We start from the raw sequence: 25,715 nt of genomic DNA, 5'->3' as shown, positions 1-25,715 counted from the left end.
AGTCAAACTGTATGGAAATTTGGTGGAAACTACTGTTGAGAGAGTATCCTATGTTTGGGTAGGAGGGATTAAATTATTAAGACCTTGAATACTGGATTTAGAGATTTATTCTGAAGTTACTGAACGGCAAGGATGGGAAGAATGGACTCAGATTAATGTTTTAGAAAAATAACTGTGGAGGACAGATTGGGGGCAGGATGAGATTCACATGGGGGCACTCATTACAGCACTGCTCTAATCCAGACAAGAAATAGTGAAAGCTTGAGCCAAGGCTATGGTAACCATTGGAAAAGGGGTATAGAGGTACATATGGTGATGTTAGGAGATGGAAAAGTGGAAAATAACAACAATAAAACCACAGGCAGAGAGGATGGTGATGCCATTCATCAAACCCAGAAATCAGGAGTACATACATGAGACAAATCAATAAAGGTGTTCTATTGGTTACTTTTCAGGGGGTTGTAAGACATATTTGTGGACCTGTAAGTGTACAACTATGAGAGAAGTCACATTGTGTAGATAAGATTTTGAGTCATTTTCAAGAATGATATTTGAAAGTGTGAGAGTGCATTAAACCAGTTAGGAAGATAGTATAAATCAGAAGATGGTTGGAGCCTTGGAGAAGGCTGTATTTGTGAGAAAGAAGAGGTACCATGGAGTTTGATAAGGATAGAAGTAGAACAAGGAGAAAGCGTGGTTATAGAGGCCAAGGGAAGAACACTTTAAGGAGGAATTACTGTCATCAAGGTAGAGGAGATGAGAACTAAGCAAGGACCACTGGGTGAAGTAGGTTACTGGCAACTTTTGGGGAGCAGTTTGAGAAGAGTGGCAGGAGCAGAATCCAACAAGGGGTAGAGACTGCCTAAGGAGAGAGCAGACTAAAGTATATCACATCAGTTACTTTCAGAAGAAATCTGAGAAGGGAAGAAAGTGAGAAAATGGCTTGAGGAAGGAGAGGGGTACTTGAGACTCATCTTTGTTGCCTTGAGCTACTATTCGTCCTACCAATCAGTTATCTTACAGAACTGTGCACGATAGAAAGGAGAGATTTAAGCCCCTCTTATTTCTAACTTGTCACAAAAGTCCAGGCCTAAATTACCATCTGGGAAAGGAGGAACATAATACAGATCCAAATTTTGCTTCCCCAGTTTTCGCTAAGACTTCTACAGGTGTACAAACTCCAATCTTCCACCCCAAACAAAACAACAAAGCAACACCATCCCCTTTGGCTTCTTTGTAATCTGGAAAAAACTGAGCAAGTGCACAGTGCTCGAGCCTTGCGTCAGGATCCCCCCTCCAGCCGGCCTGATTCAACCCGAGGGTGTACCGCTCTGGGGCGGCCCAGCCCGGTGCGCAGTGCCTGAGGCGGCGCGCTGGGCGCAAACCCCACCGAATAGCTCCTGTTCAGCGCACCCGATTCTCCCACGGTGCTTAGGCTTTGCTAGCCGTGGTTGGCCTTCGGTGGTGACATCAAGTCCCACACACCGCGCGGGGAAGTGAGCACAGTCAGGAAAACGCTCGGCCCTGCCTGCGGCCTCTTCGGCCCGCTGCAGTCGGCCTGCATTACCCTTTTCCCGTGCCGCACCTCCATGGGGAAAATGCAACCTAGTGCCATCAGCTGAGGCAAAGGGGTGGGATTCACTACCTTTTAACTAAGCAAAGAGAAAAGGCAGAATCTACTCTAGGCAGCAAAGGGGTGTGTTACACGGGCCGGGTCGCCCGGAGGTCCCGCCCAGGCCCGCCCTCCTGGCACCGGAGACTACATTTCCCACAGGACCCCGCGGCTCCGAGGGGCAGGCTCGTCCGCTCTCCGGCTCATACTGGGCGGTGACTGGCTTCCCCAGAGGGAGGCGGGGTCTACCCCAGCCAATAGATGAGAGGCTCGTTACGGCGGCGGAAGCAGCGGCGCTGGGCTGAGGGGTGGGGGGCAGAGTGCTAGCGCCCCGGCGGTGGCGGCGGGTCCAGAGCCTGAGGACGTCGGCCCCAAAAGCAGAGAGCGCACAGGAGCGAGCTCGAGGCGGCGCGGCGGCCCCTCGGCACAGCACCCAGGTAATGGCGGGACGGGCGCCCGGGAGGGGAGGGGAGGAGAGGGGAGGAGACGAGGGGGCGGGGCGGCTGAGCCGGGCTGCAGCGTCCGTCCCGCTGAGCGTCCCTGGGGAAGGGCAGCGGTGCCTCGTCTCCTGCGGCTCAGATCTACGCTTTTCCATGAGCTGGGCATGGCAGTTGGGCCGGCGGCAGGGACCCGGTGTCCTGCGGCAAGGAAGAGAGAGTCTCCAGGAGGGGTGGGCTGTTTCGAGCTTGGGGGCGTGGCGGGCGCGGGCCCTGGCGGGGAAGTAGAGCGGCTGGGGGAACGCCGGCGGGCGGGCGGCCCAGGGAGTTTGGCTCCTGGAGCAGTTTAAAGTGACTCTCCACATCCGGGCCCTGCGCCCGCCGCTTTCAGACCCCGACCGAGGCGGGGCCTCCCACCTCTCCGCCCCCCTCGCCGGGAGCGCTTGTCTTCCTCTGCCATTGGCTCAGCCTCGAGGGGTTTGGGCTGCCCCGGCGAGCCTCGCGCCTGATTGGCTGGGAGTCGGCGGGAGGGTGGGGCGGGATCAGAGCGCGCAGGCCTCTGCGGATTGGTGCGGGCCCTCGAATGACGCGCCCGGCGTGGGGCCAATGGGCGGGCGGGGGAGGTAGGGGCAGGTTCGGGGGCAGAGTACTGGAGCGGAGCCCCGGTGGGGTGGCGGGGGTGAGCGGGGCCGGCTGGGCTGGACAGCGGCGGGCCCGAAGTGGGCTCCGGTAGGATCCGTCTCCACGACTCCGGAGCCCAACGCTGCCACCGAGATGGGCCCTCCGCGGCACCCCCAGCCCGGCGAGATGGAAGCGGGAGGTGCGGGCGGCGGGCGGCGGCTGCAGGTAAAGAGGCACGCCACTGGTGCTAGGGATCCCTAGAATGCCGTCCTCCCTCTAACCCGAGAGTCTCAGACACCCGAAGTGTGTCTGGAAACCTGTGTTCTCCAATCTCAGCGGTGGGCTTTGGGGTGGGGGTGGGGTTGCGTGCGAATCGAAAGACCGGTAGAGCTTGGCTCTTGAGGGAAAAGTGGGGGTCGATTTAGAGAAAGTGGTGAAGGTCTCTGGTTCCTCTGGCTTAGTGGGGGGTGGGGGTGGTCTGTGAGAGAAAGGGGGAGGAAATCGGTAAACGGAGGCCTGTGCAGAAAATCATTTGAGAGTTCTTTTGAAGTAGGTCTTGATGTCAGGTTTCTGATTTCTTAGAACAAGGTATCTCCCCTCAGATTCCTCCTATGACACACATGACAGTTGTGGTCACCTTGGTGTAAGCTTCAGTCTTTAAAAGGACATGCTATTTTCCATAAAACTTTATACCGATGTATATGTATTGTGTTAATACCTGTCATATGGCTGTTGTACAGAATTCAGTGTTGATTTTTTAGAGTGGTAAGCTGTATTTATGGAGTGTCATAGTATCCCCCAACACCACACAAATGATTTTATTATTGAACCTATGTCCACTAAAAACTTAACAGAATTTAGTTTACTTCTGCACTGTATATTGATCACAAATAATTGTTCTAGGTGAATGATGCTGCATTTGCTTTTCTAAAGGAAAGTATAGGTACTGGAGATGCTTTAATTTCTCATTATTGATTCTAACGTGAGAATTTAGTAATAACCATATGACCGTATGCACTGCAGGTGGAAATGAGTTCTCAGCAGTTTCCTCGGTTAGGAACCCCATCCACTGGGCTAAGCCAGGCTCCTTCACAGATTGCAAACAGTGGTTCTGCAGGATTGATAAACCCAGCTGCCACAGGTGAGATATGCGATGTTCTCCTATATTGCTTCTTGTTTTAAGAATGTTGCCAGTTTTGGGGGGGTGCCTTGATGGCTCAGTTAGTTCATTATCCGATTTCAGCTCAGGTCATGATCTCATAGTTCGTGGGTTCAAGCCCCACATCAGGCTCTGCGCTGACAGCTCAGAGCCTGGAGCTTGCTTCCGATTCTGTGTCTCCTTCCCTCTCTGCTCCTCCTGTGCTCACACTCTGTTTCTCTTTTTCTCAAAAATAAATAAACATTTAAAAAAAATTTTTTTTAATTAGCAAATTCCTTGTGGGATTTTAGTAAATACTAGGTTATCAAATTTGAATAAAGGATATATTACAATTCTAATCTAAACAAGGCTTTTTAAATTCCTTTTTTAATTCTTTCACATGTACTAGAGTATACCAGAAACCTACATTAAAGCATTCCTACAAGAACGATATTTTTTTTTTTTAATTTTTTTTTTTCAACGTTTATTTATTTTTGGGACAGAGAGAGACAGAGCATGAACAGGGGAGGGGCAGAGAGAGAGAGGGAGACACAGAATCGGAAACAGGCTCCAGGCTCTGAGCCATCAGCCCAGAGCCCGACGCGGGGCTCGAACCCACGGACCGCGAGATCGTGACCTGGCTGAAGTCGGACGCTCAACCGACTGCGCCACCCAGGCGCCCCAAGAACGATATTTTTAATACAGTAGTGTGTTCTCCTTTAATTAACGCCCAGAGTATTAATAGGGCCATGAGAGAGTCCAAACTGTGTAAGGCATAGTTCTTGCCTTTTATGAGCCTATGAGCTAGGAAAAAGGTTTGAAAAATAAAAAGTACATTTGACCCTTGAAAAATATGGGTTTGAACTCCATGTGGATTTTTTCTGAAAAAAATAGTAAAGTACTGTAAATGTATTTTGTCTTCCTTATGATTTTCTTTTTTCAATAATTTTTTTTAATTTTTTAAAAATTTATTTTTAGAGATAGAAGGTAGGTGAATGTGGGGGAAGGACAGAGTGAGAGAGGGGAAAGAGAGAATCCCAAGCAGGCTCCACACTCAGTGTAGAGCCGGAAGCAGGGCTCGATCTCACAACCATGAGATCATGACCTAAAGCAAAGTCAAGACTGGGCTGCTCAACTGACTGAGCCACCCAGGTGCCTCTTCCTTATGATTTTCTTACTAGCATTTTTTTCTGTAGCTTCATTTATTGCAAGAATATGATATATGATACTTACAACATACAAAATATGTATTAGTCAACTGTTACAGGTAAGGTTTCTACTCAACAATAGACTATTAGTAGTTAAGTTTAAGGGAATCAAAAGTTATATGCAGATTTTTGACTGCAGGTGTGGCCATCACCTAACCCCTACATTGTTCAAGGATCAACGGAATATGCACACATATATGCACTTAGTTTTTGGTTGTATACCCTTTGAGTGCTATAGGTCCGTAGTCCTCAGCAGGGATGATTTTGCATTCCAGGGAATAATTTGGCAATGTCTGGATACATTTTTGGTTGTCACAACTAGGGGGTGCTATTGACATCTGATAGTTAAATGTCAGGGATGCTGCTAAATGGGCCTTAGAGCTTCCCCTGCCCCCGTGCCCCCAAGTCAGTCAGTAGTGCTGAAGTTGAGGAACTCCTTCAAGTGGTCTTTTCTCTAAATGTGTCAAGAAAAAAGTTGGCACTGCAAAGTGGAGTATTTCTTTTTCTATTCCCTTTTCTTCACCTCCTGCTTCCTAAGTTCCTTATCGTGGTAAATGGTACCACTGTCTGCTCATTGCTCAAACCAGGAACATGGCCTCATCTTTAATTGCTCTGTCTCTCTCTCTTATCTGTGAGCTATGGCCCTTTGTCTAGTGTTTCAACCTCATTATCCCTTTGCTTCCCTCCTGCCAACTTTTTTTTGTTACAAATTCATTTCAGTTCTCTTTAGACTTGAAATAACTTTAAGCTACTTTATGTCTCCTGCTTAATAGTAGCTACTCATTTTCTAAATGAATGACAAAAAGTTCCCAATTTTCTTGACTCTGAGACTTTATACATTCTGTTCCTTTTGCCACAATCTTCCTTCTTCCTTTTCACACTCACTTATCTGATTAATTCCTGTTCTTCCTTGAGGTTTCATCTCAGATGTCACTTTCTCTAGGAGGTGTTTACTGATTCCACCATCCGCAAGTCAGGGGTTGGACCTTCTGGAATGAGGGCTAGAACCACATCCACCTTGCGTACCTTTGTATTTGCTATACTTGCTACATCATAGGACACAAAGTAGTGGTCATCAAGTCCTTACAGAGCCACTTAAAGTTCTTTGCTTTTTAATAAATATTTTTGACAGTATTTTGTCTTTGATATAAATTCATAGAATAATTTAAAGAAACATAGCTTAGGGGCACCTGGTGGCTCAGGCAGTTAAGTGTCCAACTTTGGCACAGGTCACAATCTCATGGTTTGTGAGTTTGAGCCCCGCATCAGGCGCTGCGCTGACAGTGCAGAGCTGGCTTGGGATTCTCTCTCTCCACCCCTCTCTCTGCCCCTCCCTGACTTGCATGCGCGCGCGCGCTCTCTCTCTCTCTCTCTCTCTTAAAATAAATAAATAAATAAATAAATAAATAAATAAATAAGCATAGCTTAAAGGGAGTATTTTTGAATGTCTGTTTGCAGAGAATTATGCTGCTTATTAAAAATGGTGTCATTTAGGAATAATTGCCCTCAGATTTTGTTGAGGAAATCATTGACTTAAAATTGTCTGTAGTTTTACTTGTGAATAGTGTGTGTTTTTTCCTTCTATTGCTCTCAGAGAAGGAAACAAAAGTTTTCCATAAGGAGTTAAATATTTTCTTGATATTTCCTATCACTTTTATCAGAAGTAAAAGCATATCAGGATCTCAAACACGTTCAAATTTCAGAAGTGTAGACTACAACCAGTGTTCTTAACTACCCTTTCAGGATTCTTTTCAGGTAAAAATAAGCTGAAGTGAAGAACTCAGATATCTGGAAGGAAATGATAAATGGTTTCAAAAAGATCTTAACAGGAAATGGTCAGTAAAATGTATCTTAATGAAATTGTCAAAAATCAAAGTCTTCCTGGACAAATAGGTTTGGGGAAAGTTGTTAAATTGTCCATTCCTTCAAAAATTTAATTATGGGAAGATCTGTTTGGATAACAGGGAAGGTTCAAAACATCATATATAAAGAAAATACTAGGGTGCCTGCCTGGCTTAATCAGAATAGCATGTGACTCTTGATCTTGGGGTGGTAAGTTCGAGGCCCACATTGGGTATAGAGATTACTTAAAAAAAAATTTTAAAGCCCTTTAAAGAAAAGGGGGAGCCGGGTGGCTCAGTCAGTTGAGCATCCAACTCTTGATTTCGGCTCAGGTCTTCATCTCACACTTAGTGAAATCTAGCCCTGTGTCGGGCTCTGTGTTGATAGCACAGAACCTGCTTGGGATTCTCTCTCTCTCTCTCTCTCTCTCTCTCTCTCTTCCTCTTTTCCTCTCCCAGCTTGCATACATGAGTGCACATATACTCTCTCTCAAAATAAATAAACTTTAAAAAAAGAAAAAAGAAAAAAGCTGTTAGAACTAGTAAGTGAAATTAGTAAAGGTTTCAGGATAAAAGTTCAATGTATAAAAACCAATTATATTTTTAAATACTAGCAATTTTTTTGAAAAATGAAATTTTTAAAATGTCATTTGCAAGAGCATCAAAAAAAACAAAAAAACCCAGAAAATATTTAAGGATAAACCAACAAAACGTGTGTAAGACTTAGGGTTAAAAACCTATGAGAAACATGGCTAAGAATAATTAAAAACCTAGATAAAAGTGGGGCATCTAGGTGGCTCAGTCAGTTAAGTGTCTGACTTCTGTTCAGGTCATGATCTCACGGTACGTGAGTTCCAGCCCCTCATCAGGCTCTGTGCTGACTGCTCAGAGCCTGGAGCCTGCTTTGGATTCTGTGTCTCCCTGTTTCGCTGCCCCTCCCCTGCTCACACTCTGTTTCTCTCTCTCTCTCAAAAATAAATAAACATTAAAAAAAAATTTTTTTAACCTAGATAAATGAAATGATCAATCATGCCTATGGATTGGAACACTCAATATTTTTAAAATAATAGTTCTACCCAAGGGGATCTGTAGATTTTTAAAAATCCTGATGAAAATCCTTTCATGTCCTTTTGTAAAACTTGCCAGCCTGAATCTATATTTATGTAGAAACCAAAGGATCTACAATAGACAAAGCAATTTTGATCCCCCTAAAAAGAAAAGAAAGTTGGAAGACTCTACTACGTTATTTTAAGACTTGCTGTAAGCTTACACTAATCAAGACAGTGTAGTATTGGCATAAAGATAGAAATATAGATCATTGAAAGTGGAGGATCCAGAAACAGACCCATACATAATACTGGTCAGCTGGTTTCTGACAAATGTACATAGATAATTCAATAGGGAAATGATAGTCTTTTCAACAAAATAGTGCTTGAACACCAGAATATCCATATGGAAAAAATGAACCTTAACCTTTACTTTTGCCTTACACAAAAATTAACTCACAATGTATCATTATGGACCTAAACGTAAAACTTAAAATTTCTAAAAGAAAACATGGAAACTGCAGTGACCAAATACTGTTTAGGTCACAAAAAACACTAATTATGAAAGAAACAACTGATACATTGTACTTCATCAAAATTAAAAATGCCTGTTCTTCAAAAGACACCATTAACAAAAATGCAAGCCACAAAGACATTTGGATAAATATATCTGCAGAGGACTTACATCCTAAATGTATAAAGGACTCTTGTAACTTAATAGCTTTTGCTATTTGAGACACTCTGATTTTTTTTAATGGGCAAACTTTGAATAGACCGATCACCAAAGATGCTATAGGAATGTCCAATAAGCACATGAAAGATATTCAATTGTGTTATTTCCTCAAGGCTATGCAAACTAAACCACAGAAAATACTACATATCTACTATACTGACTAAAATTAAATACCAGCAATACCAAGTTTGAGGTGTTCATGGAGCAAGTAGAATCCATACCTTCTTGTTGGGAACACCAGATAATCTAGCTACTTTCGAAACAGTTTGGCAGTACTTCATAGAGTTAAATATAAACTTGACCATACAACCTAGCAATCCCATTCCTAGATATTTCCCCAAGATAAATGGAAATGTATGTTCAAAGACTCATACTTCAGTGTTCCTAGAAGCAATGTTCATACTTCAGTGTTCCTAGAATCAGTGTTCCTAGAAGCAATAGCCATAAACTGAAAACAACCCAGAATTTATCAGCTGGTGACTAGATAAAGTTTGGTTTACACATACAGTGGAAAACTACTTAATAAAAAGGAGCAGACTGCTAGCATATAGAACAACATAGATGAACCTTAAAAACATTATACAGTTAACCCTTGAACAACCTGAGGGTTAGGGTCACTGGCCCTCTGAGTCAATTTGAGTATAACTTTGACTCTCCCAAAACTTTACTAATAGCCTACTGTTGAGCAGAAGCCTTACTGATGACATAAACAATCGATACATATTTGTGTTTTATATATCATATACTGTATTTTTATAATGAAGTAAGCTAGAGAAAAGATAATGTTACAGAGAAAAGCTTAAGGAAGAGGTGCACCTGGGTGGCTCAGTTGGTTGAGGGTGTGATTCTTGATTTCTGCTCAGGTCATGATTCCAGGGTTGTGGGATCAGTGCCCGTGTCAGGCTCCATGCTGAGTGTGGAACCTGCTTAGGCACATGCATGATCTCTCTCTTTCTAAAAGAAAGAAAGAAAGAAAGAAAGAAAGAAAGAAAGAAAGAAAGAAAGAAAGAACAGCATATGGAAGAAAAAATCATTTACAGCACTGTACTGTATCAAAAGCCACGTGTAAGTACAGCTGTGCAATTCAAATCCATGTTGTTCAAGGACTGACTATACTAAGAGAAAGAAACCGACACAACAGACCAAATATTGTATGATTCTATTTGTATGAAATTCCAGGAAACACAAAGCTATAGTGTTAGAAAGCAAATTAATGGTTTCTAAGGAGTAGGAGGGGCTGAGGGAGGGAACTGACTGCAAAGGGGCATGAATGAACCGGTAAGAGTAATGGAAAATGTTCTCCATCGTGATTGTATTGTGGTTAGAATACTGTATACTCCTGCAAAAACTCATCTAATTTTATACAAAGGATTCGTGGATTTTCTATGTAAATTATACCTCAGTAAAGCTGACTGACTAAAAAATGGACAAAATATAGAAACATACACTTCATGGGGCATCTGCATGGCTTAATCGGTTAAGCATCCGACATCAGCTCAGGTCATGATCTCATGGCTCGTGGGTTTGAGCCCCATGTTGGGCTCTGTGCTGACAGCTCAGAGCCTGGCGCCTGCTTCGGATTCTGTCTCTTGTCTCTGCCCCTTCCCCACTTGCACTCTCTTGGTCTCTCAAAAATAAATAAATGTAAAAAAAAATTTTTTTTTTGAAAAGAAACATATACTTCACAAAGGAAGATATTTATGAATGGCCTGTGACCACATAAAAAGAAGTTGCACATCACTAGTCATCATGGAGATGCTAACTGAAATCACCATGAGAACCCCGCTAAACACCCACTGGAATGTCTGTGTATCAAGAATTGTGAGGATAAGGAGCTGCTAGAACTCTGATCCACTGGCTGATGGGACTATAACACGATACAACCACTTTGGAAGGTATTTTGGCAGTCTCCTATAAACATTTACTTACCATTTGACCCAGCAGTTCTACTCCTAGCCTGTTGGTTAAGAACGTAAAAAAAAAAACCAAAACTGTTGTTGAACTCTCTAGTCTCCGAATAGCCATTTTATTGTATGTAAATTGTACATCAATAGAGTGGTTTTAAAAATCAAAGTAAAAAAAATCTGAATGACCAGGGAGAAAAATCAACATATAACAAAATGTAAAATATACATCTGTCTTTTCACGTAACACCTGTACTCAGAGATTTTTTTCCTGAGGAAATCGCTGGACAAGAACTCAAAATACATATGGATGTTTATCCCAGAGTTGTTGATAATAGCAAAAATTTGGAAATAACCTAAAAGCCCATCAGTGATATAATGGTTAAAAAAGCTATGGTATATCCAATGGAATTTCATTTAGCTTTTTTAAAAATTTTATTTATTTATTTTGAGAGAGAGAGAAGGCATGCATGGGAGGGGCAGAGAGAGAGGGAGAGAGAATCCCAAGCAGGCTCTGCCCTGTCAGCACAGAACCCAATGTGGGAGTCAAATTCCCTCAATTTTTAAATTGTTTTTAAATAGTTACATGTTGTTCCGGTCCACAATTCCCAAAGAAAGAGTGTATAGCAAAAAGTATCTCTCCTATCCCTATTCTCTCAGAATCTACTTTCTTTCCCATCAAGAAATCAAGATACTTTGGGAGTTATGTTTCTACATAAGAAAATAAAGGCATGTATGATTACTTTTTCACTGTTCTGTACCTTGCTTTTTTCCTTTAGATATGTTTTTGCATAATGCACATTACCGATTTTTTAATAAGAATACCTAAAAAGCTTCCTTGTCTTATTTTTATAGTTACATGGTAGTCTGGGAGTATACCGGAATTTATACATCCAGTCACCTGTTGATAGATGCGTAGGTTTTAAAAATTCCTTTACTGGAATAAAAATGGTGAAACAAATAATGTACACAAGTCATTTTACACACGTACTATGTATTTTATAGGATACATTGCTGCAAGTGGAATTGTTGAGTTTCAAAAGGTGTACATAATGATGATAGGATTGTAATCATGATAGAGATCTCCATGTTTGTTTTGTAGGAAATTTGTTTTGAAAAGCTGTATGTTCTTGGGCTTAAGAATATTTATGTTATCTTTTTAATGTTAGGTTTTTGTAACTTTTTATTTTTTATTTTTTTTAATTTTTTTATTTAAAAAAAATTTTTTTAACGTTTATTTATTTTTGAGACAGAGACAGAGCATGAACAGGGGAGGGTCAGAGAGAGAGGGAGACACAGAATGGGAAGCAGGCTCCAGGCTCTGGGCCATCATCAGCCCAGAGCCCGACGCGGGGCTCGAACTCATGGACCGTGAGATCGTGACCTGAGCTGAAGTCGGACGCCTAACCGACTGAGCCACCCAGGCGCCCCTTTGTAACTTTTTAAATAAATACCTTAAATGAAAGCATCCTGTCTTGCATTGCTCTTCCAACTGTTTGAGATCTTTTTTTTTTAATTTTTTTTAATGCCTTCTTATTTTTGAGAGAGAGTAAGTGGGTGAGGGGCAGAGAGAGAGAGAGAGACACAGAATGCAAAGCAGGCTCCAGGTTCTGAGCTATCAGCCCAGCCGACAGCTGTATGTGCTGTTTACTTCATTAGTATTATTTAACACTGAAAGCATATGACATGAGGTTTCTCCCTTAATGCCCTTACTAGTCAATGATGAATCTAGTCGAGAGGCTGAAGTCACTGCCAGGGAGCACATGGGTTCCGGCGGCTCCCTCCAGTCCCGTGAAGAGAAGCAAGAGCCTGTTGTGGTAAGGCCCTATCCGCAGGTGCAGATGTTGTCTACACACCATGCTGTTGCATCGGGCACACCCGTCACAGTGACAGCCCCACCAGCACATCTGACGCCAGCAGTGCCACTCTCCTTTTCGGAGGGACTTATGAAGGTAATGGAGAGGTTTAAAATTTCACATTAAACCACAGCTAAGGACTGGCTCATGTTCCTGACAGTATTCACAGAGTCTTAGGCCGCATCCAGGATCACAGCGTTCTCTTTTTGACCCATCAGTTCAGCTCTTTTCTGTCGCTCAGAGCTCTGCTGTTCTGCAGTGCCTATCTTGTGCCGCTGGGCAGTTGGCATCACAGGATCTTTTCTAGTATCCATTTTGACATTGACTTTATTCAAGTTAATGGGCATGCTGACTTAGTTTTTATCTTGGAGTGGCACTCTTCTCCAAGGTTTGTTTTAAAGCTCACTAATTTGGGGGTATCTGAGAATATCGCCTTGTGTATTACCTTGTCGCAATGTTTTAGTTACTGGGAGTTTTGTTTACTTCCGCCCAAACTTGGGATGCAGCATTGTACAGAAGAAAGAATGTGGGCTGTGAGCCATCCAAGTCTGGGCTTCAGTCCCAGTTCCAGTTTTTACTGTCTGTGTGGCTTGGAGCAAGTGACATAGCCTTGCTTTGTATGCTTCCTCATCTGTAAAATGGAAATGCTGGTACTTGAATGGAAGAGCTGTGATGCTAAGAGATAAAATATATAAGGCTTCTGGATCTTTCCTGGCCCTCTCCAGGTTCGATTTGTGTACTTTTTTAACTATAGAAGGAAATGCATCACTCGTAAAAAGCTATTGATTGTTTCGTGTGGTTTTCTGTTCGCAGCCGCCCCCGAAGCCCACCATGCCTAGCCGTCCCATTGCTCCTGCTCCACCTTCTACCTTGTCACTTCCCCCCAAGGTTCCAGGGCAGGTTACCGTTACCATGGAGAGTAGCATCCCTCAAGCTTCAGCCATTCCTGTGGCAACAATCAGTGGACAACAGGTTTTTCTCCTCTTAATTTGCTGATTTTCAAACTGAGATGCCAAACTGTTGATCATTATTTATTGAATGCCAGCAGTACATTAGGCACTGTATTAAATTAAAAAATTAAATGGTCACTGGTATCTGCAAGGGGAGGATAGCAGGTTTGAGAGAGAAGGATATCTGCAGGGAGTAAAACCAACATGCACAGTGGTCTTTGTCATTTGGCCAGTATGTATTGAGCATCTGCTATGTGTGAGGCACCACCGTCCATGTGAGATACAAGCCTAGACAAGACCGTCCGTATCCTTGAGGTGCTCAGAGTCCACTTGTGCTGGTTAGCTTTGGGGGGTGGAGAACAGCCTCGTGGCAGTAATGCTTCTTTAGGATTTTTCTCTGAGGAGGGTGATGGTGTATGTCTTGGGCACCTAGCAGGTGCCCTCAAGCAGCTAATCAGTCGTGAACATTTATTTTGTAGTCTCATGTTTTAGCTTATGTTTTTTGGCTGAAATTCTACTCCTACTCTATAATATGTATATGATTTATTTAAATATTTTGAATTATTGACCAGTGAAAAAACCTGAATCTAAAAACTTTCCCTTCAAGTTTTTAAGAAAAAAATTGGTATTCCAAGAAGACACTATGTTTTTTGTTTTTTCTCTTGTCATACTGCTGAGTACTCCCAGAAATACTGGAACCCCCACCTGGGTATCACTGGCATCAGGGTTGGGAGCCTGTGAGGAAGGTCCTCTAAGGAGGGGAGGAGTTGAAGAACTCTTATGGGAGTACCTGCTGAGTGCTAATTGACATTTACTTAGAAGTCCTGCATAACATAAAGAGTGGATGAATGCAGTGGCACGTAAAAAAAATAGAATAGGAAATAAGAATAAAATAGAATAAGCTTTTGGCTTATTCTAAAATAGAATAAAATAAAATAGAATAAGCTTTTTGCCAACGCAGAGAGAACAAGTGTGAAAGACTAATATTGGAGATGAGAGTGTCCCAAAGTGGGCAGTCAAATGAGTCCATCTGTTAGAGATCTAGCACCTACTGTGGCTCAAGGCAGTTGAAGTGTCCTCACAGTCACTTACCCCATGCTTGAGGGCATGGGTCTTCATGTAGTATGTTGCATAAAAAAAACTAAACATCCTTTCCCTTGGGGTACTCACTGTCTAAAAGGAACACCCTGACCCACATTTGGAGGCAGCTGACCTCCTAGAAGCAATGGCTAAGCATCAATGGCTAAGACCAAGCACATGAAAATAACATTATGTCCTGTTTCTTGCAGGGACATCCCAGTAACCTGCATCATATCATGACCACAAATGTACAGATGTCTATTATCCGCAGCAATGCTCCTGGGCCCCCTCTTCACATTGGAGCTTCTCATTTACCTCGAGGTAAAAACTGTACGTTTTGCTTAAGTTCTCAAAATGCATTGGCAGATACACATTTGGTAAGAGATACAGTAATAAAAAATGTATCTAGAATCAGCTTATTAAAGTTATAGGACAGCAGGAATAAACTTAGAGCAATACACATTTTTGGCATGGTCAAATATGTGCTAATTACAGTCATACCCCAACAAGCATGTGTGTATGCTTTTGGGTATAAACTTTAAACAATTCAGATTTTTAGTAGGGTCTAAAGATTGTCCTTTATAATGAGGAACGCCTCAGACTTATGACAGTCCAAAATGATCTTGATGTTTAGAATAAAGTCACAAATACGAATACTGAATATTTTAAAGGTTTAGTGATAATGGTAACTCAATTAATACAGCTGTAAGATGGATTTATTCTTACAGTTAAATTCTGATAGGTTGTCAAGTATTAAATTCAGTGACTTTTCTCAGCTACTTCATCAGCCTTATGTTGGAGAGTGTAAAATCATTGTTGGCAAAATCAGGCTAACAAGTACAAAACCAGGTTTACTTGGTCATGACGTAATTCATTGGTCCCCAGAGCAAAGTTCACAGATTGCAAGGGCGTCTGTGTTAGATCGAAAGTACTTTCGTGAAAATACTAAGATGTCATTTGCCTGTATTTGACAATACAAAGGCAGAGGTAGTTCAGGTGAACCCTCACTGATGGTTAAACTGCTGGAGCCTTGCCCTAAATGAAGGCAGCAGCGCCGCGCTGTGCTATTCAGTGTGTGCCTCTCTTCTGCATCCTTGCAGTTAACAAAACAGAAAACAGTTTCATTTCATAGTGTCCTTGAAGAAGCAAAACAGTTTACTAATCTTAACAAATCACAACCCATGAGTGCACTTTTTAAAATTTTCTATGTGACAAAAGGGAAGTATACAATACGGCATGTCAGCTAAATTACTGACATACTGAGTTTTAGAACATATCTGCACTCTTTTCCTAGGGCATATGATTGGAATATTTAAATGGTGAGCCCATAAGCTATACTAATGACAAAAATTATTTTCCAGGTGCAGCCGCTGCTGCTGTGATGTCCAGTTCTAAAGTGACCACGGTCCTGAGGCCGACTTCGCAGTTGCCAAATACTGCTACAGCTCAGCCGGCAGTACAGCATATCATTCACCAACCTATCCAGGCATGTCAGCTTGTGGGTAGTCAGCCAGCAAGTATCAAGTACCTACTCAGAGTTCTTGACTCTGCTGGAGCCTGGGAGAGTCCTTTGACCTCACGTGACTTTTGATCTAGTCGCCAAGGTGTCCAGAAGGTTGAGTTCTATACGGTGTGAGATGATCAGCCACGGAGATTTAGAAGAGCAGGGCCAAGGGAAGCTGTCATAGGGATGGGTGTAGAGGGAGATTCAGAGAAGTGAAGAGGCGGTGAAAGGGAGTGAGACTATGCACAGTGGCAAGGAAGACCATGGCCCTTGTATACTGGGTTTAGTAAAGGTGAGCCAGAACGGAGAAGTTTTAGTTCAGATAGGGATGTATGAGCCCCTAAATACTTCGCGCACATTTTTATACACGTGTGTGTGCTTTTCAAGAAAGACAGTCTGTGTCTTTCAACTTTTTTCCAAGGAAATCTATGGCCTCAATAGTACTGAAGTATACTGTGTTATGAGGTGATACTGTGATGTCTCTGAATTCAGAGCTTGAAGATACAGAGTGTAAACTTGATTTTGTACACAGCAGAGAGCCACTAAGTTTTTTGAACATAGTAATATGAGATCACAGAAATCTCTTTGAAAGATTAATGTAGCTGAACCACAGACGGTAGATGCATGTTCAAATACTTTTGGGGGCCAGACTGGTCACATACATGGAACAGCTGGGTTTAACACAATCAGGAAGATTGCTGGGTAGGACACTGGGTAGTACATGTCCAGCCTAGAGTTTTCAATTTAAAACAAAATAAGAGGGCTTGCTGGCTAACAAAGCACATTTGGAGACTCATTTGGCCCCTGGAGTGTAAATGGTATACAGGAAGGACAGGAGAAAACCCAAACAGGGAGTTCTAAAGCTAGTGTGATGACCTGGTGTGAGACAAGCTGTAGCAGTAGGCGTAGGCACTGCAGATCGAAGGTCTGGAGATAAGAGGCAGATCCAAATGGGCAGCATTTGCGAATTGAACTGCATGTATCAGGGTCAAGAAAGGGACTACTCAGAAGAGCTCAGATGATTGAAAGAAATGACAGTGGACAAGCCAGTGAAGCCCAGGGTGGAACTTGTCTGGTGAAGATTTTATAGACAGATGTAGTATAAAGGAAGGTAAGAGAAGTACATCCATGTGAAAACAGCCAGAGAGCAGCTGGGCACCCTGAATCTTCCATAAGCAAATGCTGTTTTCACGTGTTTGCTGGCTTAGAGGGCCCGAGAGCCAGCATCTCCATCCGACGGCTTAGAGCCCTCTGTGGAAAGTGCTTGGTTGTGTGGGAGTATAGAATGTCTATGTCAGAACCAACAACAAATCTGTGGGCACTCTAGATCTGAAGGGTTGGATCCCAACTACTCCCCATAGGATAAAATGTTGAATCTAGTCATATTTGGAAAGGAGGAATTTATATACTCTATCCAGCCAAAATGGGAATTTTTTTTGTAATTCTGACTCTTGGTCTTAAAATTACCTATCTGAACATAGAATTCCTTAGTCAGAATGGTGAGAATTTCCTTTCATTTGAACAATATACTTGTTTGGAGGCCCAGGTTTTAAATTACACTTACAGTGTTTGGCTTACTGTATTTTATTTTGCTTTTTGTTTTAAATGAAATATTTTTTTCTCTTTTCTTGGTAGTCTCGTCCACCTGTGACCACCTCTAATACCATCCCTCCTGCTGTGGTAGCAACAGTTTCAGCCACCAGAGCTCAATCTCCAGTCATTACTACAACAGCAGCACATGCTACTGATTCAGCACTCAGGTATATTTGGGGCTTAAAGATCTAGCCCTCCTTCTTTACCTTTTTCTTTCCTTCATCCTTTCATTTACCTCAGTAAATACTCCTTGAGTGCTTTTCTATGAGCTCTGTAGTGTTCTAGATACTAGAGGTAAAGCAGTGAACAACGAGACATTCCTGCCCTCATAGAGTTTCTATTTTTAGGGGCTGGAGACACACAAAAACAAAGTGTCCTAGATGGTGCAAAGTGCTTTGGGGAAAAATTAGATAGGGTGAGATTTGGAGCGACAGGGTAGGCAGTGCAGGCCTACCACTTCATGTAAGGTGATCTGGGAGAACTGTTGATAACAGATTGGAGCCAACAGTTGAAAGATGTAATGAAGTGAGCCATATGGCTGTGTAGGATAAGAGCATTCTAAGCAGTGGGAACAGTAAGTGCAAAGGCCTGAGATTGTAGTGTGTTTGCCATGCCTAAGGAGAAGCAAGAGGCTGATGGGAGGAGAGCGGCCAGAGATTATTTTAGGAAGTAACAGGGTCTCCATATCACTTAGGGCCTTAGGAAGCCCTTTACAGATTTAGACTTTGCTGGGGTGCAGCGGGAAGCCTTACCAGAGTTTTGAGCAGAGCAGCATCCTGATCTGAAGTTTTTGGTAGATCAGCTGTGGAGAGGCAAAGTGGGAAACAGAGAGATGGTTTAGAAGGGTGTGTCAGGAATCCAGGAGAGAGGATTGCTGGAGGTGGAACCTGGTTAGAACCAGAGTAGAGGTTTGAAGTTGGTTGAGGACTTCTGAAGAATTATATAGGGGCAGTGAAAGAATAGGAAGAGTTAGGATTTTGGCCCTGCCAGTTGTGTAGCTAGGAAGGTTTCGCAGCAGTAATACTGCGTGGCTAGGAAGGTGACATCATGTGGCTAGGAAGGTGATGCTGCAGTAACGTGTGATGAAGAACAGTGGGAGGACTAGCTCTGGGGAGGAATCCCTGATTGGTTTTGAGCACTGGAAGATGGTGTTGACTTCTGAGCACTGAAGTGGAGATGTTGAGATAGGTTAATAGAGGAGTTTGGAGTCCAGGTAAGAGTTCTGAAGGAGATAATTCAGGAAGACCATATAGATGGGGAAGAGGTTTTTGAGAGAAAAGGTCTCCCAGGTGAGAGGGCTGAAGGGGGAAGGAGTATTCTCAGGGGAGAGCTGAGATTCATTAGGGCAGGGAGGTAAAGGATATATTCAGATTAGAGATTGCAGATTTGCTAGAGATAGACTGTAAGTCTCTAGGCTGTATTGGAAGGTTTGGGTATCTGAAAAGGGAGAGATCAACAGGGCCCTACAGGGATAAAGTCTGGTTGATGAGGAATGATCTGGGGTGCCTCTAAGGAAGTACCCCGTTGGGTGAAGACATGATGGTATTTGTCCTCCTGATCCCCAAGGCATATTGCATTGTATTGCATTGTGGGAAGGTTGTGAAAGTTGGGCGGAGACAATGGGATGTGAGCCTTGCCAGGAGGTCTTTCTTGATAAATACCTTTGGTTATCTGTTGCCTTTGGCAATATAAACAAGAAGTGATTCACTGAACAAAAGAAGGGGTAGTAGGCATGAAGACTAAAACAGTCAGAAGAGACCATCCATAAGTCTTGATTACCAGCTGGAGGCAGGGCAGAGTGGTGAGGAAGAAGTCTAGATGTCTCCTTGGTTTTTTTCCTTGTTTGACCAAGTAAGTAAAAAGGAAACAAGGGAAAGAAAGAGAATGTTAGAAATAATTTTGATTTTTGGGATACTGAGTTTATCCATGGAACAATCAAGTGGCTGTTGTCAGCAGGTGGTTGAAGAGATGTCAGAGCCAGAGATAATGGGTTTGGGAGTTATCAGCTTGTGGGCTACAGTTCAAGGTTGGGGGTATGAGTCTCACCAGGGGGAATAAATACAGTGAGAAGAGGGTCTGGAACAGAACTCTGAAGAAAGTAACTTTTAAATGTAGAAGAGTGCCTAGGACTTCTATTTAACCATTAGCTCTGTCATTCACTAGCTGTGTGGCATTAGGCAAGTTTCTCAACATTACTGATCCTCAGTTTCCTCTTCAGTAAAATGAGCATACTTTACCTTTTGGTAATTTAAAATATTACCTGAGGTATAGAGAGACACAACTGCCCAACATAAAACAGATTATATGTTGTTCATTTTAATTTTGTATTACCTTGAAGAAGTTAATGTATTCAGGGGTGCCTGGGTGGCTCAGTCGGTTGAGTGTCCCAACTCTTGATTTCAGCTCAGGTCATGATCTCACAGTTCATAGGATTGAGCCCTGTGTTGGGCTCTGCACTGACAGCACAGAGCCTGCTTGAGATGCTCTCTCTCCCTCTCCCTCTGCTTGCTCGCTCTCTTTCTCTCTTACTCTCAAAATCAGTAAACTTAAAAAAAAAAAAGTTAATATATTCAGATCGTATGAGGAAATTTGAAAGTTAGAAATGTGCAGACAATGAAAACTAGAGTTTTTTTTTTAAACCATGTTATCAAAGTATCTATCTTTTCCATTGTATTGAATTTTTAATAAAAAAATGGATGTTGAATTTTGTGAGATGTACTTTGAGCATTTTGCCAGTCTCAGTACTCTGGGCGCTAGAAATACACTAGTGAATTAAACAGGCAAAAACCCTAATGACCAGATGATTTTTCTACTTAAATCTGTAACAGTGATAGGGGCACCTGGCTGGCTCAGTCAGTTAAGTGTTCGGCTCAGATCATGATCTCATAGCTCGTGAGTTCAAGCCCTGCATCGAGCTATACATTGACAGTACAGAGCCTACTTCAGATTGTCTCTCACCCTCTCTCTCTGTCGCTCCCCTGCTCACACTATTTCTGTCTTTCAAAATAAATAATTTTTTTTAAGTTTAAAAAATCTATAACAATGATAAATTTCTAATATTTAGCTCCCTTTGAATTGAGCCAGAAAGTTTATTTATTTTTTTAATTTTGTTTATTTTGAGAGAGACAGAGAGCATGTGAGTGGGGGAGGGGCACAGAGAGAGAGAGAGGGAGAATCTCAAGCAGGCTGCGTACTGTCAGCATAGAGCCCAACGGAGAGCTTGAACTCACAAACTGTGAAATTGTGACCTGAGCCAAAGCTAAGAGCCAGATGCGCAACCAGCTGAGCCACCCAGGTGCCCCTGAAGCCAGAAAGTTTAAATAGACCAATTTCTATTGGAGAAATAGAAAAAAATTTCAAAGCAACATCTCCCAGAAAAGCACTAGGCCCAGACGGTTTCACTGAATTCTATCAAACTCTCAAAGACCAGATAAACCAATGATAATTAAATTGGTTTAAGGCATAGAAACAAAGGAAAGTTCCAAAAAAATTTTAAGTCTTACTCTTTTTGTTAAGTAGAGTAATCCTATCTGCCAATTTTTTAAATCATTTTTTATTGTTGTTCGTTGCTTGATTGAATGAACTCTATTACCTTCCTCAAAAAGAACTTATAGGACCAGTATTTTGAGTTTTCACATGTTCAGAATCATTTTGCAGTTATCACTATACTTAAGCAGTAGTTTAACTGATCATTCTTTTGTTTCTGTATTCTTTCTGTGAGTACTTCATCAAGTGTTTTTCCTCTGCCTTCCAGAGCTAGATGATGTACAGAAGTAAGGCCAGCTTGATTTCTTTTTGTAAACACCTTAAAAGGATCTTGATATTTTTGCCTGATTGCCTAAGATTTTTTTTCTTTGTTTTTTGTTTTGTTGTGTTTTGTTTTTGTTTTGTTTTTTTAGAGAGAGAGAGCATGAACAGGGGAAGGGGTCGGGAAGGGAAGAGAGAATCTTAAGCAAGCTCCATCCTATGCACTGAGCCCAGTATGGGGCTCAGTCTCCACTCTAGGATCATGGCGTGAGCTGAAACCAAGAGCTGGAAGCTCAACCAACTGAGCCACTCAGGTGCCCCTAAGGCTCTCTATCTTTGAATTTCGATGATTTAACTGGGATTTGTTTTGTAGCGACCACTGTGTATTGTTCTGTTCTGAAACATGGTGTATGTTTTTAATCTGCAGCGTGACACCATATTTATGAACAGTTTTCTTGGATTGTGTCTTTATTCTATTCCATTTTAGTGGGAGGGGGCACCCAGTTATGTGTTTGTTGGATCCTTTTTGCATGACTTCCTTATCTAAGCCTTATTAACTTTTCCCCCTTTTGATTCTGCTTACTTTTCTCACAATCTTCTCTGTTTCTTACTGAGTTTCTACCATTGTCTGGTATGCTCTACTTTTTAGTTTTTCTTTCAGTCCTGATGCAGCTGAATATTTTCTTCTGTTTTTCTCTTGAGCTATGCTTATTTTAGCCCCTTCTGTTGTCTAATCATTATGTCCAGTGAGCTCTTACATCTTTGCTTTGTGTTTTCATTTCTGGAAGCAGTTATTGCATCGGGTTTCTTCATTCATGGCACAATTTTCATCTGCTTAGTGAAAGTATTTCTAGTGAACTTCCCCTTTTTCTGTCCACCATTTTTCTTATAGCATCATGAGATAGATCCTGTGCTGGTTGCGTTCTGACTACTCATCTTTGAATGGAGTTGAATGTATTCTGCATCATCTATTTGTAATTGGTTCTTGTTGTAGGCTGGGCTGTGTACTGGATTAGGGGAGATTTTCCTAATGGCTCAGAATCCTGTGTTTGTATTTTCTTGGTCATTACTTCTCTCCTGCTAGTGAAGATAGTTGTCCCAAATGGCAGTTTCTCTCTTCCCTGCATGTCACCACATGCTGTTTGTTTGTTTGTTTGTTTGTTTGTTTGTTTGTTTTTTAAAGTAAACTCTGTACCCAACATGGGACTTGAACTCATGACCCTGAGATGAAGGGTCACATGCTCTACCAACTGAGCCAGCCAGGTGCCCCTCACCACACCCTGTTTTTCACATGGCACTTATTTGTGTGTGTGGTTAATAGTTTAACCCTACATCGTTGATTCCTGGATCTTGGAACTGGTCCGAGTCCAGGTTCTGCTTCAGTGACCCCTCTGATTGTTACAAACAAAAGATTATGGTTTCCTGTGTCAGAGTATGCTCCTCACTTTGGAGAATTATACTTGACTGGATCTTGTCCCTTAAATTATAGCCGCAGAAATCCTGTCTGTATTGGCTCATGTTTGAGTATCACTGCCTTGGCCGTTCTGCTACCCCTTCTGTGGTTTGAGTTTTCAGGTCTCGCCTAGTTTTGCCAAAGATGGAGACTGAATTCCTTTTTCTTTTCCTTGTTACTGTTTTCTGAGAGGTGAGAAAATCCCAAACCAGCAGTCTCTGCCTACAGTACTTCTTGTCCTCACTCTAAAGTGAAGCTGGGGCGCCTGGGTGGCGCAGTCGGTTAAGCGTCCGACTTCAGCCAGGTCACGATCTCGCGGTCCGTGAGTTCGAGCCCCGCGTCGGGCTCTGGGTTGATGGCTCAGAGCCTGGAGCCTGTTTCCGATTCTGTGACTCCCTCTCTCTCTGCCCCTCCCCCGTTCATGCTCTGTCTCTCTCTGTCCCAAAAATAAATAAACGTTGAAAAAAAAAATTTAAAAAAAAAAAAAAAAAAAAGTGAAGCAAACATCCAGTTTAACACTGGAGGATGCTCATTAGTCTACTCATTGTAAATTAACCACATATTTTCTGTATTTGTCTAAATTGGGTGTCTATTCCTAGAGCTGCCTCTGAGGCCATTAAAAAGAAATAGTATAGTGATTAAGACAACAGACTTGGGAGCACTTTCTAGCTGGCTGACCTTACTTAATCTCTTTGATCTTTTTTTGTATAGGAGGGTGTTGCTACTATGGATCAGGGATATTTTCTTAGTGTATTTTAATGAAAATCCCTTTCTTTCCTAGCTGCCCCAAATTTGGCTAGTGAGAACCCCTACAAACTGGCTTGAGTGTCATTTTGATATCTCCTTTTGGACTTCACATACTTTCCTATTTCTGGTACATGATAAATTAGGCCCTTTTTTATTTTTTCTGCTTCCCTGGTCTTGAAATCAGCCATTTCTGCAAAGATTCTTGGTTCTCTTTAGTGGAGAATGGGAATTAGAACCCAAGATCTGGTTGCTAGGGGTACACATTGTTCTTGAGGTATCATTCCTTTTGGGCTCTTTCTGTGGACAGAGGTAATCAATATAGTAAACATAGTCATGGCTTCATGCTGATAATCTCCAAATGAAATTTAACATTATAAGTTTTTTCTTTCCTCGATTTTATATATATATATATATTTTTTTTTAATTTTTCTAACATTTCTTTATTTTTGAGAGAGAGAGTAAGCACAAGTGGGGGAGGGGCAGGGAGGGTGACAAGAGGATCCAAAGCAGGCTCTGTGCTATGAGTGCAGAGCCAGATGCGGGGCTCAAACTCACGAACTGTGAGATCACAACCTGAGCTGAAATCAAGAGTTGGCCACTTAAACAACTGAGTCACACAGGCGCCACATATATATACACATGTACATATACACACATACATATACATACATGTATACGTATATGTATGTGTGTATGTATATATATATATGTATATATTTTGTTTTTTGTTTTTGTTTTTTTTAGCTTTATTTATTTTGAGAGGGTGAGAGAAAATCTCAAGCAGTCTCCACGCAGTCAACGTGGAGCCCCTCCTCAGGCTCAGTCTCACAAACTGTAAGATCATGACCTGAGCCAAAATCAAGAGTCAGACACTTGACCAACTGAGCCACCCAGACTCCCTCCTCATTTTTACACTTGTGCATCTTTCATACTGAAAACCTTGTGTCCTCAAGACATTAGCATAACTAGTTGGGTTTTTTGATCTATAATATTAAAAACATAGTTTCATAGTAATACTTCACAGTCCCAAGTCCACCGTCGAAAATTAACCTCTTATTTTCTGTAGATTATGCTCACAATAAGACTGAATGAAGTTTAAGACTTCACAGTTCTTTTGTCCTCAAACTGGATCCCACTAAAAGTGAGAATGTGTTCAAAAGTCACTTGATTATTTTCTCTGTGGGATATGTAGTAACATTTTCTTTCTATTCACATATGTCCGAAATGTAAATATATAAAAAGATATACAGTGAGAAGTATCATTCTCTTCTCTGTCCCTCAGGTACCAATTTCCCATGTTCCTATCCCTTTGCTTTTTAAGATAACCTGTTCCTAGTTTTTTGGTTATCTTTTTAGTGCATGTTTATTATAATTTAATACATAGTTAGGACTGTTTGTTTAAATTTGTTTTTTAATTTTAAGGATTTAGTTTTTTTTAAGAGAGAGAGCATGCATGCAAGCATGGGAGGGGAAGAGAAAGAGGGAGAAAGAGTCCCAAGCAGGCTCTGTGCTGTGAGCTTCGAGCTTGATTTCACGAACTGTGAGATCATGACCTGAGCCAAGATCAAGAGTTGGATGCTCAACTGACTAAACCACCTAGGCGCCCCTAGAATTTACTTTTTGATTTAACTTTTTAAAAAACATGGAAAATATTTATTTGGTTCAAAAGTCAAAGCTATATAAAAAGATGGGCTCTTAAGTGTCTGTGGCTCCACCTAATTTGCCATTTGCTCTTTAGTGAGTCCCCATTTTATTACTCTCTGATTTGGTGTCTCAGGGTTTCTTTTTATGAAGTAAGTATATGCATAGATAAACCCATACATTTTGTTTGTTTCTTTGTTTCCACTCCTTTCTTACAGAAAATCGAGCACGTTGTATTTATATATACTGTTTGTATCTTGCATTTTTCTCTTAACAATATATTCTGGAGAGGACTCCAAATCAGTACCTAGAGATATCTTACTCATTCCTTTTATCTTTGGCTGCATTGTACCCCATCTTATGGATGTTGTGTTGGACATTTTGACACATGTGCTGTTCCATGTTTTAGATGGTGTATTTTCAAACTCTGTTTATGGAAGTGAGAGTGCTAGTCAAAGAGTTAATACCTCAATTTCCTCACGTAGAAAATGGCAATAATATTAGCTACCTCAGAGATCATTATAAAAAGTGATTATAGGGTACCTGAGTGGCTCAATTAGTTAAGCATACGACTTTGGCTCAGGTCGTGATCTCGCAGTCCATG

At 41.8% G+C, this 25,715-nt stretch overlaps 1 protein-coding gene across 10 annotated transcripts in view; it reads left to right on the top strand.

Annotated features, from left to right (window-relative positions):
• Positions 1-1,898: 1,898 nt before the first annotated feature.
• The window catches only part of SAP130 (Sin3A associated protein 130), an 81,886-nt gene continuing 58,069 nt past the window's right edge, over positions 1,899-25,715 (top strand). For 3 of the 10 annotated variants that reach the window (XM_047871775.1, XM_047871770.1, XM_047871771.1), the window contains exons 1-7: positions 2,741-2,895; positions 3,694-3,811; positions 12,257-12,492; positions 13,210-13,368; positions 14,636-14,747; positions 15,788-15,912; positions 17,566-17,690. In XM_047871775.1, coding sequence (XP_047727731.1) covers positions 2,824-2,895; positions 3,694-3,811; positions 12,257-12,492; positions 13,210-13,368; positions 14,636-14,747; positions 15,788-15,912; positions 17,566-17,690 — 947 coding nt within the window. In that variant the 5' untranslated portion in view covers positions 2,741-2,823. Of the gene's footprint in view, positions 2,050-2,178; positions 2,283-2,739; positions 2,896-3,693; positions 3,812-10,307; positions 10,532-12,256; positions 12,493-13,209; positions 13,369-14,635; positions 14,748-15,787; positions 15,913-17,565; positions 17,691-25,715 lie in introns of those variants that run through there. The other 7 variants (XM_047871774.1, XM_047871769.1, XM_047871773.1 and 4 more) reach the window with 6 other exon arrangements.

The sequence above is a fragment of the Prionailurus viverrinus genome, chromosome C1 (genome assembly GCF_022837055.1).
Source record: "Prionailurus viverrinus isolate Anna chromosome C1, UM_Priviv_1.0, whole genome shotgun sequence".
NCBI classification, from domain to species: Eukaryota; Metazoa; Chordata; class Mammalia; order Carnivora; family Felidae; genus Prionailurus; species Prionailurus viverrinus.
Note: the sequence above shows the minus strand (reverse complement) of the source record. Positions and strands in the feature narration are given on the sequence as shown.